Source organism: Brachyistius frenatus, unplaced genomic scaffold, assembly GCF_029030835.1.
Source record: "Brachyistius frenatus isolate BFR_SWC_R1_liver_20210118 unplaced genomic scaffold, ASM2903083v1 Contig_236, whole genome shotgun sequence".
Classification (NCBI taxonomy): domain Eukaryota; kingdom Metazoa; phylum Chordata; class Actinopteri; family Embiotocidae; genus Brachyistius; species Brachyistius frenatus.
The window spans coordinates 460,001-473,426 of NW_027210835.1; the positions used below are offsets into that span (position 1 = coordinate 460,001).

The 13,426-nt window shown below is 49.5% G+C and overlaps 2 protein-coding genes across 2 annotated transcripts in view; both read left to right on the plus strand.

Moving 5' to 3' along the window:
- The window catches only part of nub1 (negative regulator of ubiquitin-like proteins 1), a 6,271-nt gene extending 4,996 nt beyond the window's left edge, over window positions 1–1,275 (plus strand). Inside the window, exons 13-14 of the mRNA XM_069720197.1 lie at window positions 230–431; window positions 518–1,275. Coding sequence (XP_069576298.1) covers window positions 230–431; window positions 518–645 — 330 coding nt within the window. The 3' untranslated portion in view covers window positions 646–1,275. The remainder of the gene's footprint in view (window positions 1–229; window positions 432–517) is intronic.
- Window positions 1,276–1,955: 680 nt separating this feature from the next.
- The window catches only part of sugct (succinyl-CoA:glutarate-CoA transferase), a 31,294-nt gene continuing 19,823 nt past the window's right edge, over window positions 1,956–13,426 (plus strand). Inside the window, exons 1-12 of the mRNA XM_069720217.1 lie at window positions 1,956–2,108; window positions 3,182–3,230; window positions 3,307–3,380; window positions 3,492–3,577; window positions 3,850–3,900; window positions 5,219–5,339; window positions 6,703–6,794; window positions 7,305–7,448; window positions 8,671–8,766; window positions 11,749–11,820; window positions 11,981–12,078; window positions 12,213–12,315. Coding sequence (XP_069576318.1) covers window positions 1,958–2,108; window positions 3,182–3,230; window positions 3,307–3,380; window positions 3,492–3,577; window positions 3,850–3,900; window positions 5,219–5,339; window positions 6,703–6,794; window positions 7,305–7,448; window positions 8,671–8,766; window positions 11,749–11,820; window positions 11,981–12,078; window positions 12,213–12,315 — 1,137 coding nt within the window. The 5' untranslated portion in view covers window positions 1,956–1,957. The remainder of the gene's footprint in view (window positions 2,109–3,181; window positions 3,231–3,306; window positions 3,381–3,491; window positions 3,578–3,849; window positions 3,901–5,218; window positions 5,340–6,702; window positions 6,795–7,304; window positions 7,449–8,670; window positions 8,767–11,748; window positions 11,821–11,980; window positions 12,079–12,212; window positions 12,316–13,426) is intronic.

Consider the following 13,426-nt stretch of genomic DNA (forward strand, 5'->3'; position numbering starts at 1 on the left):
TTGTCTCTCCAGCTGATGTCCCCTTGTGTCTCCAACTGTTGTCCCCTTGTCTCTCCAGCTGATGTCCTCCAGCTGTTGTCCCCTTGTCTCTCCAGCTGTTGCCCCCTTGTCGCTCCAGCTGATGTCCCCTTGTCTCGCCGGCTGTTGTTCTCCAGCTGTTGTCCTCATGCTGATGTCCCATTGTCTCTCCAGCTGTTGTCCTCATGCTGATGTCCCATTGTCTCTCCAGCTGCTGTATCTGGGGTTTGAGAGGGACGCGTCTGAAGCGGCTCTCAGATTGACGGGTGGAGACGTCCAATCAGCGACTCAGCTGCTGCTGGATAACCAGGGCGTGGTGTCCACGGACCTCCTGTCCGTGTCCCCGCCCTCCACCTCCTCGTCCTCCTGCTCCCCGTCCTTCGAGGAGCCCAGCACGTCCTCCAGCTCCCCAGGTACACCACACCGTCCATGTCAGTCCCCGCGGAGCTCAAACATCCAGTTTTTATTAATGGATCAAATGTCCCCTGTTTGTCCTCAGAGGACAATGAGCTGGTGAACGAGGTGTTGGAGGACATCGCTCGTCACGAGGAGGACTACCTGGACCTGACGCTGGAGGAGGAGACGGAGCTCATCAATGCCATGAAGACATACCTGGACACCGTGTGACACAGAGACACACAGTTCAGGTTGAACTAGTTTCAATGCTCCGGACTAAAGACCTTTATGTCTGGTTTATTTAAACCTGGTTTATTCAGTCTGGTTTATTTAAACCTGGTTTATTTAAACCTGGTTTATTAAGTCTGGGTTATTTAAGTATGGTTTATTTAAACCTGGTTTATTCAAGTCTGGTTTATTTAAGTCTGGTTTATTAAACCTGGTTTATTAAGTCTGGTTTATTTAAGCCTGGTTTATTTAAATCTGGTTTATTAAGTCTGGTTTATTTAAGCCTGGTTTATTTAAATCTGGTTTATTTAAATCTGGTTTATTTAAGCCTGATTTATTTAAATCTGGTTTATTAAGTCTGGGTTATTTAAGTCTGGTTTATTTAAGCCTGGTTTATTTAAGTCTGGTTTATTTAAGCCTGGTTTATTTAAGCCTGGTTTATTTAAATCTGGTTTATTTAAGCTGCAGTGAGCAGCGTTAGTTTCCATCAGGTCAGTGGGCGGAGCTTCTCTCTCCCTCCGCCGGGATCGTTCTGTGTTCGTGCCGACAGTTTGTGATTTTATTTGGACCGGTTCGGTTCTGTTTGGACTTTATCCTGCTGGTGGAGACATTAAAGAAAATCCAGATTTTCTCTCACTTTGTTTGTCTGAATTCAGTTTGAAGGTGTTTTAGCTGTTCGATGTTCGACTGGCAGAAGAAGGAAGCGTTCTGAATCACATCCTTATTGTCTTTACTTGAAATGTGACGTTCACAACGGCTCTGACCGAGAGGGTCAAAGGTCAAATTTTCATGATGACGCCGTGTGTCCTATATGTAAACATACTACGTGCAACAGTAGCGACTTTGTGAGAGCTGCTGCAGTACGAACTGAAAGTAAAAAAGAAAAAGTGAGATTCAGAGTGTTAAACAGAGAAAACAAAAACACCTTGATTTCTGGGTAAAATGTTCTCGACCAAAGATTTTCAAAAAGTCAAATTTAAACCTGGAAGAAAAACTGTGGATCGGCCTGCTGAGTTCTGGAGTCTGTTGGATGGACTGATGAGACTGAGCCGGACCCGTTTGGACCCGTTTGGACCCGCGGATCAGCAGAATAAAACAACATCTGTGTTCTGATGAAGAAAGACAGTCGGTCTTGTACAGATTTTATATTTTTTAATTTATCCGTCAGAATAAAACAGGTTCACCGCTCTGTGACCTGATTCACAACTCAAGAGGCACAAACTGAGAGAAAGAAAGGAATCACGAAATCTAACGTTTATCAGCTTTTACTTTGAAAAGCGGTAGCCGGAAGTGCTGTTGCTGTTGTTGTACCTAGATGCTAACAGGTGGGAAGATGTCGGCTTCTTTCGGCTGTTTGAGAAGGCGTGTCGGGGCCGTGTGTCCGGCCGGTGTCCCGTGGCTGCCCCGGAGGAACCAGCCGGTCAGGTCTCCGGTCGACGGCCGGTGGAGGTCCGATACACCGACAGGTACTCCCGGAAACTAAAGCTAAAGTTAGCCGGCTAACGCTAGCCCCCGGCGGTGTGCCGGTTCATGGAGCAGAAGGAAACCTCCAGCATGGCGCACTTTATTCAACGAGCCGCTGCGCGGACACGACTCACTTTATCTAGTTCAACTTGAACTCCAGCTGTGTTGGTCAAAGTGTCACAAAGTCCGTGAAGCTAACGGAGATGACGGAAGGAAACCGGAACGTGAACGAGCAGAATAAAACACGTCAGCTGTTGAAAGACATTTTGTTATCTTCTCTTTGTGAATCTGATGTCAGCATCACGTCTCTATAAGTTGTTCCAGGATGATGTTCACCACTGAGATGCATCAACTCTTCTTTTAACAACACTCTGGAAACATTGGGGAACTGAGGAGACCAGTTTCTGGAGTTTTGAAAGTGAAATGTGGTCCCATTCTGGCCTGATAGAGGATTTCAGCTGCTCAACAGTTCAGGGTCTCCTTTGTTGTATTGTTCATGTCCTGATGCTCCAGATGTTTTCAATGGGTGAGATTGCTTGTTATCAGTGCTCAGTCCAGACTGCACTGTGCACTGATAACCAGCTGGATGGTCCCTCTCCTCTTTAACCTGGAGGATGCAGCGTCCATGATTTCCAAACAGAATCTCAGATTGTGATCCATCAGACCTCAGGACAGCTTTCCACTTCACCTCAGTCCATCTTCAATGATCTCGGTGTTTCTGGATCATGTTTCTATCTGGTTTCTTCTTTCTTAAAAGTTTGAATGAGGCTTTGAATCCTTTTAACTTTTCCACGCTGACGGGTCGTGTTCGGTTCAGCCGACCCAACATGGAACGTCCTCACGTGTCTCCAAGTTTTACGACTTAAAGTGGAGTTTGAAAGTTTAGAGTTTTTTATATTTCTGCTTAAATCTGACCTCATTGTTTGATTTTCACACAAGTCCTAAAAGTAGATAAAAAGAATCAGATCAAACAGGAAAATAATATTACAATATTAGAGATCTGCTGCAGGTCAGATCTGTCCTGTGATCAAATATATGGACCAGCTGACGGGATCCTCCCGTTTATTTCCCTCAGCAGAGGCCGTTCGACCACTAGAGGGCGTCAGAGTCTTGGACCTGAGCAGGTGAGGGACGTCTGAACACGTTTCCTGTCTGTGTTTGAACCTCCGAAGATGATCAACACCATGGAAATGTTTACAGAGTCCTGGCCGGGCCCTTCGCCACCATGGTGCTGGGAGACCTGGGAGCTGAGGTCATCAAGGTGGAGAGGCCAGGTGAGTTCTCACAGCCGCACTGGGAGTGGGAAGTGAAGGATTGTGGGAAGTGAAGGATTGTGGGAAGTGAAGGATTGTGGGAAGATGGAGGCCCTGTGTGTTGTGTGACAGGTGCAGGTGACGACACCAGAGCGTGGGGTCCTCCGTTCGTCGGCTCGGAGAGCGCCTACTTCCTCAGTGTCAACCGCAACAAGAAGGTGAGTCGCTGAAGTTTGTGTCCAATCAGCACGTCTGAAACACGATGATGTCATCAGCTGGTTTATCAACAAACGTCAGAATTTAGAACGATTGTAGAGCAGCTAATAATAGAAACTCTGTAGGTCAGATATCCTTCGTCTCCTCCTTGATCTCCTCGTCTCCTTCTCTTCCTTGGTCTCCTCGTCTCCTCCTCGTCGCCTTTTCCTCCTCATGTCCTCCTTGGTCTCCTGGTAGCAGGAGGTGTCAGTGATGAGGTGTGGTGTTGTTTCAGAGCATCTGTGTGGACCTGAAGCATCCCAGAGGAGCAAAGATCATCCAGGAGGTACGAAGCTCCTGAAACATCAGACTGTGGCTCGAATTATTGATTGATATTGATCGACTGGTGTCTCCTGACCTGACGCTCCTTCTTCGGTCTCCATCGGTGAAGCTCCGCCCCTTTTGAGATGTGATGTCATCAGAACATCTCGCCATGTTTTTTGTATCTGATGTTTCTCTGCTCGCTCATACTCCAAAAACGTGATTATAACCAAGTTACTGATGCATTCTGGGATGTTATATTCACGTGTGTGTGTGTGTGTGTGTGTCTCTGTGTGTGTGTATCTCTGTGTGTGTGTCTCTGTGTGTCTCTGTGTGAGTGTGTGTGTGTCTGTGTGTGTCTGTGTGTCTCTGTGTGTGTCTCTGTGTGTGTCTCTGTGTGTGTGTGTGTGTGTGTGTGTGTGTGTCTCTGTGTGTCTCTGTGTGTGTCTCTGTGTGTATGTGTGTGTGTCTGTGTGTCTCTGTGTGTATGTGTGTGTGTCTGTGTGTGTCTGTGTGTCTCTGTGTGTGTCTTTCTCTGTGTGTCTCTGTGTGTGTTTCTCTGTGTCTCTGTGTGTGTGTGCGCGTCTCTGTGTGTGTGTCTCTGTGTGTGTGTCTCTGTGTGTGTCTCTGTGTGTGTGTCTCTGTGTGTCTCTGTGTGTGTCTCTGTGTGTCTCTGTGTGTGTGTCTCTGTGTGTGTCTCTGTGTGTCTCTGTGTGTGTCTCTGTGTGTCTCTGTGTGTGTGTCTCTGTGTGTCTCTGTGTGTGTCTCTGTGTGTGTCTCTGTGTGTGTGTCTCTGTGTGTCTCTGTGTGTGTCTCTGTGTGTCTCTGTGTGTGTGTGTCTCTGTGTGTGTGTGTGTGTGTGTGTGTGTGTGTGTCTCTGTGTGTGTCTCTGTGTGTGTGTGTGTGTGTGTCTGTGTGTGTGTCTCTGTGTGTGTGTGTGTGTCTCTGTGTGTGTCTCTGTGTGTGTCTCTGTGTGTGTGTGTGTGTGTGTGTGTGTCTCTCTGTGTGTCTGTGTGTCTCTGTGTGTGTCTCTCTGTGTGTGTCTGTGTGTGTCTCTGTGTGTGTCTCTCTGTGTGTGTCTCTCTCTGTGTGTCTCTCTGTGTGTCTCTGTGTGTGTCTCTGTGTGTCTCTGTGTGTGTCTCTGTGTGTGTGTGTCTCTCTGTGTGTCTGTGTGTGTCTCTCTCTGTGTGTCTCTGTGTGTGTCTCTGTGTGTCTCGTGTGTGTCTCTGTGTGTGTGTCTCTCTCTGTGTGTCTCTCTGTGTGTCTCTGTGTGTGTCTCTGTGTGTGTCTCTCTCTGTGTGTCTCTCTCTGTGTGTCTCTGTGTGTCTCTGTGTGTGTCCCAGCTTGCAGCAGTGTGTGATGTGTTGGTAGAGAACTTCCTTCCTGGAAAGCTTCATCAGATGAGTTTGGGCTACGATGATCTGAGCAGAATGAACCCGCGGCTCGTCTACTGCTCCATATCAGGTACGACTGTCATCGATGACCTCACGGCGTCCTGCTCTGTTCATCCAGGTGAGGATGATGTCAGAGGGCGGAGCCAGGTGCTGCTGGAGTCTTTAATTAGAATCCTATTTCTCCTTCAACGTGAGAGCTGCTGCAGCTGGATAACGTGGAACAGCTGGAGCAGGAAAACACCATGTTTACCAGGACAATGCTGCGCTGGCTCTGTGAACCGGACCGGACCGGACCAGAGACGTACAACAAGAGGCAGGAAAAGATTGATGTTTAACAGATTTATGTTCTGAAATGAACCCGGCCGGTTCTCCTGCAGTTCTCTGACTGGACCACTAGATGTCCTCATATCCACAGGAAACACACGTTTCCTCCTCAGACCTCCAGACCGAAGCTCTGACGTCCACTTCCTCTCCAACGGACCAGCAGCTGGTCACCACATCTGGTCTGGGAAAGACTGAAAGACTCCTCCACCTCTCCGTCCTCCACCTCTCCATCCTCCACCTCCCCATCATCCACCTCTCCATCCTCCACCTCCCCGTTCTCCACCTTTCCTCCACCTCCCCAACCCCCACCTCCCCGTCACACCCAGATGTTCCTCCCCCTCCCTGAGGCAGAGAACTACATTACCCAGGATGCCCCATTAAGCTGCAGCAGCTGGACCCTGTGGGCAGATTTAAGGTGTGAAACAGCTGATCCCTGGAAGCGTCTGTCCGTCCGTAACCGGAGGAAGAAGAGTCGAAGGTTTCCATGTTGTTGTTCAGAGGTTCTGACCCGAAGGTGGACACGTTACACATCTGCAACATCAAACACTTCTTTAACCCGTCCATCCGGCCTAGGCCTCGGACTGCAATACCTCTGAGGGCCACTAGAGGTCACCAGACTATGTTGGTTGGTGTGTGTTTGTGTGCGTTCTCGTGGCCGGTGGCTGCTTATCATTTCAAAAGCGTTTTAAAAGTTGTTTTTGTTGATACGAGTCGTTGGGAAGTCAGTCTGCAGCTGGACGGTGGTTTTCCCCAAAGAGGAGACACTGACAGCTCCGAGGTTTGACCCCCTGCTGTGTGTCCTCTCAGGTCAGAGAGACATGATGGGTGTGTGTGTGTGTGTGTGTGTGTGTGTGTGTGTGTCTCTCTCTCTCTGTGTGTGTGTGTGTGTGTGTGTGTGTGTGTGTGTGTGTGTGTGTGTGTGTGTGTCTCTCTCTCTCTGTGTGTGTGTGTGTGTGTGTGTGTGTGTGTGTGTGTGTGCGTGTGTGCGTGTGTGTGTGTGTGTGTGTGTGTGTCTCTCTCTCTCTGTGTGTGTGTGTGTGTGTGTGTGTCTCTCTCTCTGTGTGTGTGTGTGTGTGTGTGTGTCTCTCTCTCTGTGTGTGTGTGTTCAGGTTATGGACAGACCGGTCCTCAGTCTCAGAGTCCCGGCTACGACTCCATCGCCTCTGCGGTGTCGGGGATGATGCACATCACCGGGCCAGAGGTCAGAATCTACTCTGAATCAAATCAAACAGGTCAGAGAGTTCCTGAACGCAGCACGGTGCTGCACATGGAGCAGCAAGAACCTCCACCAGGAAGTATTCAGAGTTCAACATCTTCACTGAGTTCAACACGTTAACGTGACCGCTGGTCCGTGAACATCAGTGATGTCACCATGGAAACCTGAAACTGGAGCAGAGAAATATAAAACCTTCAACACGCCCACTTACAGCCGAGTGTTCCTGAGCCCATGCAGTGATTTTCTAACTCTGTAAATCATGAAGACCCTTGAAATGCTTCTGAGTGTTGAACTCAGCTGCCGATGTTGATCGAAGGCCGTTCTCAGGTTGGTGCTTGAGTGGATCAGCCGGAGGGACAGATGCTCTGGACTCTCCTCTGCTGTGATTGGTTGTTAGATTGTCAATCAACTGGTCCCTAAAAAGTCCTTGACACACACACTAGTGCTCTTCATTTCAGTCCCTCACCTCCCACAATGCACTGTGTGTGTCGGCAGGACGGCGAGCCGGTGCGTCCTGGCGTCGCCATGACGGACCTGGCGACGGGGCTGTACGCGCACGGAGCCATCATGGCCGCCCTGCTGCAGCGACACCGGACGGCGACGGGAGTTCACATCGACTGCAACCTGCTGTCCTCACAGGTGAGTTCAGACCCCGCCTCCAGGCAGGATCACCAACCAATCAGCTCACAGTCCAGAAATCTTCTAATACACAACAGTGTCTGTGTTGAATCCGATTCACTGATCAATCTTTGAGTCTGTTAGAGGCCAGAAAACTGTGAAAACCGACTTCATCATTGTTGACTTTTAAATTTCGTTCATCATAAATTTGAAGATGAAAAATTAAAGACGACCTGAGAGAGAAAAATGTTTAATTCAAAAAACATAAGAAGAAAAAAAAACTACTGCAGGAATGTGTTGGTTTACAGCGTTCAGGGTCGACTGGGAAATGACATTGCTAATGTCGAATATCTGTTCCTGACGGTGTGTGTGTGTGTGTGTGTGTGTGTGTGTGTGTGTGTGTGTGTGTGTGTGTGTGTGTGTGTGTGTTTTTCTGTGTGTGTTTCTGTGTTTCTGTGTGTGTGTGTGTGTGTGTGTTTTTCTGTGTGTGTTTCTGTGTGTGTGTGTGTGTGTTTCTGTGTGTGTGTGTGTGTGTGTGTGTGTGTGTGTGTGTGTGTGTGTGTTTCTGTGTGTGTGTGTGTGTGTTTCTGTGTGTGTATGTGTTTCTGTGTGTGTGTGTGTGTGTTTCTGTGTGTGTGTGTGTGTGTGTGTGTGTGTGTGTGTGTGTGTGTGTGTGTGTGTGTGTGTGTGTGTGTGTGTGTGTGTGTGTGTGTGTGTGTGTGTTTCTGTGTGTGTGTGTGATTTATCCTGAAAACTGTGATCAGTTTAAACACACCGACCATATTTCTCTGAACGTCATCACTATTTAAACAAACCCAAGGATTCATGTCCTCGATCTCTCCGTGTCTCGGAGAACTCTGAGACAGATTGGACCTGGCGTCCTGCCGGACCCGGAGGTATTCGGGACACCCAGGGTGCGTTTGATTTGCCGTATCAGGACGCTGTGACCCGGTTCAGCTCATTTCAGAACTTGATGGTTCTCCGGACTACAGGATGAAAACACGTAGAAAAGGATGGATCCGATCAGGACCTGATGAAACTCTGCCGGGTCTCCGTCCCTCCTACACATGAAGTACCCACAATCCACCAATCCGCCCTCCCCATATCCCATCATGCATTCCTGTATGAAGTGCTGCAGACCCGGCGGTTCTGCGGCAGCACCGAGAGCAGCGATGTGGTTTTTGTTCTTTGGTTCCTCCAGCAGGAGAACAAGGCTGACACATTCAACATGTCGCTCTCTCAGGTTTCCTGTCTCAGCCACATCGCTGCCAACTATCTGAACGCAGGCAAGGAGGCGCGGCGCTGGGGGACGGCCCACGAGAGCATCGTACCTTACCAGGTAACCCTTTCACCTGTCTGTCTGTCTGTCTGTCTGTCTGTCTGTCAGGTTGGTTTTATGTCACCACAATAAAATGAACCTCAGAGGAACTAACACGACAAAAAGGAGGAAACAACCACCTTCACCAGGAAGTATCCTAAGTGTCGTCAGAGTTTGACCCCAAAAAACTCAGATTCTATCGTGGAAATCACTGCATGGGCTCAGGAACACTCAGCTGTAAGTGGGCGTGTTGAAGGTTTTATGTTTCTCTGCTCCAGTTTCAGGTTTCCATGGTGACATCACTGATGTTCACGTACCAGCGGTCACGTTAACGTGTTGAACTCTGAATACTTCCTGATGAAGGTCGTTGCTTCCTGCTGCTCCGTGTGCAGCACCGTGCTGCGTTCAGGAACACCCTCCATGCACACTTTAAGTATGACAGCATCATAAAGCCTGAATATCTCAGGAGTAGCTGTGAATAATGAAAAGAAGACGAGCTGACGTCAGCTGTTGGAGGGAAACCGACATCAGGAGGAGTCACAATTATAAACCGATTACAGACGTTGGTTTCAGTCACCGCCTCCTGGATGGAAGTGATTTCATGTTCTTCCTTCATTATCTGCTCGTAGATCTCCTCCATCCATCGCTCGCTCTCTTTCTGAAAACCGCACACACATGAAACATTCTCATATCTGAGTTCTGGTGCTGAACATGTTGAAAACATGATGTTTCCTGTGGTTTCAGGCTTTTATGGGACATTTTCATTCTTTTCATCCGGTTTGTCAGTTGAATGCTTGAATTTTGTCCACAAATGAAAGATTTCAAAATGTGATCAACAGATTTTTACCACATTTTCTTACAAATAAACTAATTCTGAAATGGGACGTAGTGGAAGACGGGACGAAGTGGAAGACGGGACATAGTGGAAGACGGGACATAGTGGAATATGGGACGTAGTGGAAGACGGGACGTAGTGGAAGACGGGACGTAGGCAAGACGGGACGTAGGCAAGACGGGACGTAGCGGAAGACGGGACACAGTGGAAGACGGGACGTAGGCAAGACGGGACGTGGTGGAAGACGGGACGTAGTGGAAGACGGGACGTAGGCAAGACGGGACGTAGTGGAAGACGGGACGCAGTGGAAGACGGGACGTAGGCAAGACGGGACGTGGTGGAAGACGGGACGTAGTGGAAGACGGGACGTAGGCAAGACGGGATGAGACACACACACACACACACACAATCACACACACACACACAGAGAGACACAGATAAACTCTCCCATGTTCGCGGCTCCATTCTTGTGGTCGTGGTCTTTCACCAGCCGCAGCTTTATTGTCCGATGATGTTCGGATCAACCCCTCTTTTCTCTCCCCCCCCCTTCCCCTCCCCCTCTCCGTCCCCCTCTCCCTCCCCCTCCCCTCCCCCCGCCCCCGGGCGCTGGAGATGAAAGCGAAGCGGACGGGTTCACCGCGGATCACGACTGTCCAAACAACAGAATTATTGGTGTTGCGGTTTGCGGCTTGGCGAGGAAAACTTTGAGGAAGTCGCCCGTCGCCACGCCGACGCTCCTCAAGTTCACATGTGATTTCTGAGACGGGTCAATTCTCACAAGTGAGACATCCAGCGTGTCAAAAGGGAGATGGGAGGACCGGCGCCGAGGAGGACAAGTTGAACTTTAACATTGACTGAAGAAAGTCTGCAGCCTGTTTGTGTCTTAAGACGCATCGAGTCAACGACCCTCTCTTCTGATTGGCTGACTGTTTTCTGAGTGACACACGCCAATCACAGCAGGACTTCTTCGGTCTTGTAGCTCGTGACAGAACGACCGCTCTGCGTTTTCTTCCACATTTAAAGGGTGGGCGTGTGACATCAGCATGGGTTTGTGACATCATAGACTTACAGGAAGTCCAAAGAGCATGGTATTTGTTTCTGGACTGTATTTCTAGTAGCTTTACAAACTCAATCTGAATTTTTCCAACGTGGGACCTTTAAATCCAGACTTGGAGCGCCGTGTTGCTTCCTGTTTTTTCTCCGTCTTCGGTCTCCAGCTGCGAACGTTTCTGATCAGCCGCTCGCTGCCGAGAGGCCGTTACCTGCTCAACTAAAACAAGGAGCTAAAACAGGCCGAAAGGTCGCGTGGTTCTGTTTCCGACCTGACTGTCGGCGGGTGAACGTCCCGTCGTAGTCCCCGTGTGGACCGCGTTACCCACAACCCCCCGGGGCCGGGGGATGACAGTGAGGCGGCGGTCGCGGTGTGACTGAAGGGTTAGCGGTTCCAACCCAGCAGGAGGTCTGGAGATCACAGCAGCTCGTCTTGCTTTCATGTGGTGCTGAGTTTTTATAACAGATGATGGTGAGAGTGAAAGAGGAGTGGAGGGAGGAAGAGGAGGAACAGGAGGAGGAGGAGGAAAAGGAGGAGGAAGAGGAGGAGAAGGAGGAAGAGAACGAGGAGGAAGAAGAGGAGGAGGAAGAGAAGGAGGAGTAAGAGGAGGAGGAAGAGGAGGAGGAGAAAGAGGAGGAGGAGGAGGAAGAGGAGGAGAAGGAGGAGGAAGAAGAGAGGAGGAGGAAGAGGAGGAGGAAGAGGAGGAGGAGGAGGAAGAGAAGGAGGAGTAAGAGGAGGAGGAGGAGGAAAAGGAGGAGGAGGTCCTCCAGCTGCTGCCGTGGTGAACAGAATTCCTCCGACGGGTTTGAGTTTATTCAACTCATTTTAAACTCTCAACCTTTTATTGCATCAGACTGAACTTCAACTTCTCTCATCAAATCCAAAGTGAATAAAATGTGTCCATCAGTTATCTCGGTGTTGTTAGCTAAAGTCACTCCTTCTTCTTAGTTTTCTGGAGGTCCATCTGAAAATAATCCCTCATTCATTAGAAAAGAAGATTCAAGAAGACCTGGTTTTGGGGGCGTGTCTGATTGATTGACAGGTCTGTGGGGAGATCTTTATTGTTTCCACTCAGATTTTAAATGTTCTCTAATCAGAGACCTGGTTTCTCTTTCAGGGCTTCAGAACCAAAGACGGACACCTCGTTGTAGCTGCAGGCAACGACCGGCAGTTTGCCAGAGTGTGTCAGGTGAGACCCTTCACCTGCACACACACACACACACACACACACACACACACACACACACACACACACACACACACACACACACACACACACACACACACACACACACACTCTCTCTCTCTCTCTCCCTCTCTCTGAATAAAGTGTGACGTTGTGTTTGCAGGTTCTGGAGCTGACGGAGCTCACAGAGGAACCACGGTACAGAACCAACACACTGCGAGTCCAGAACCGCAAACAGCTGCTGCACACACTGTCCCAGAGGTACACACACACACACACACACACACACACACACACACACACACACACACACACACACACACACACACACACACACACTCATTCTCTAACACACACCCACACAGTTGTGTGAATGTCCTCTGTGCGTCCATCAGGTTTCTGCAGGAGAAGACGGCTGATTGGCTGACGAGGTTCGAGGGCTCGGGTGTTCCTGTTGGACCAATCAACAGCATCCAGGAAGTGTTCTCGGACCTACAGGTCAGTCACACTGTCCGGCCCAGTCTATGGAGACATCCCCTAGTGATGGAGTCTATGGAGACAGCCCCTACTGGTCCTCAGTGGTACTACATGGAGTCTATGGAGACAGCCCCTAGTGGTCCTCAGTGGTACTACATGGAGTCTATGGAGACAGCCCCTAGTGGTCCTCAGTGGTACTACAGATGGAGTCTGTGGAGACAGCCCCTAGTGGTCCTCAGTGGTACTACAGATGGAGTCTATGGAGACATCCCCTATTGGTCCTCAGTGGTACTACAGATGGAGTCTGTGGAGGGGACAGCCCCTAGTGGTCCTCAGTGGTACTACAGATGGAGTCTGTGGAGACAGCCCCTAGTGGTCCTCAGTGGTACTACAGATGGAGTCTATGGAGACATCCCCTATTGGTCCTCAGTGGTACTACAGATGGAGTCTACGGGGACAGTCCCTAGTGGTCCTCAGTGGTACTACAGATGGAGTCTATGGAGACATCCCCTAGTGGTCCTCAGTGGTACTACAGATGGAGTCTGTGGAGACAGCCCCTAGTGGTCCTCAGTGGTACCACAGATGGAGTCTATGGAGACGGCCCCTAGTGGTCCTCAGTGGTACTACAGATGGAGTCTATGGAGACAGCCCCTAGTGGTCCTCAGTGGTACTACAGATGGAGATGCAGCTGTAACCTGCTGTGAACCCACCATCTGCTGTGTGTGTGTGTCCCTCTATATGGATTAAAAACACATTAGTCACTCAGATTACACAACTCAGCCTGTTACAATAGCACACTGCTGCAGGCCTCATTAGTGTGTGTGTGTGTGTGTGTGTGTGTGTGTGTGTGTGTGTGTGTGTGTGTGTGTGTGTGTGTGTGTGTGTGTGTGTGTGTGAATCATTGAGTCTCTCACTCTCTAAAACAATAATAAACACCTTGATTAGCGGTCTAGACAGTTCATACAATCAGATGAGATGCCCCACCCCCTCATCAGGCTGCAGCCTCAGCTCCGCCTCCTTCCAACCAGTCTAATTTGTTTTCACCTCCATCCTCTCCGTCCTGTCTGTCCTCTGGTCCTCTCCGTTTGTGTGTTTTGAGGACAACACCACCTGGCACGGCCTGTCACAAAAG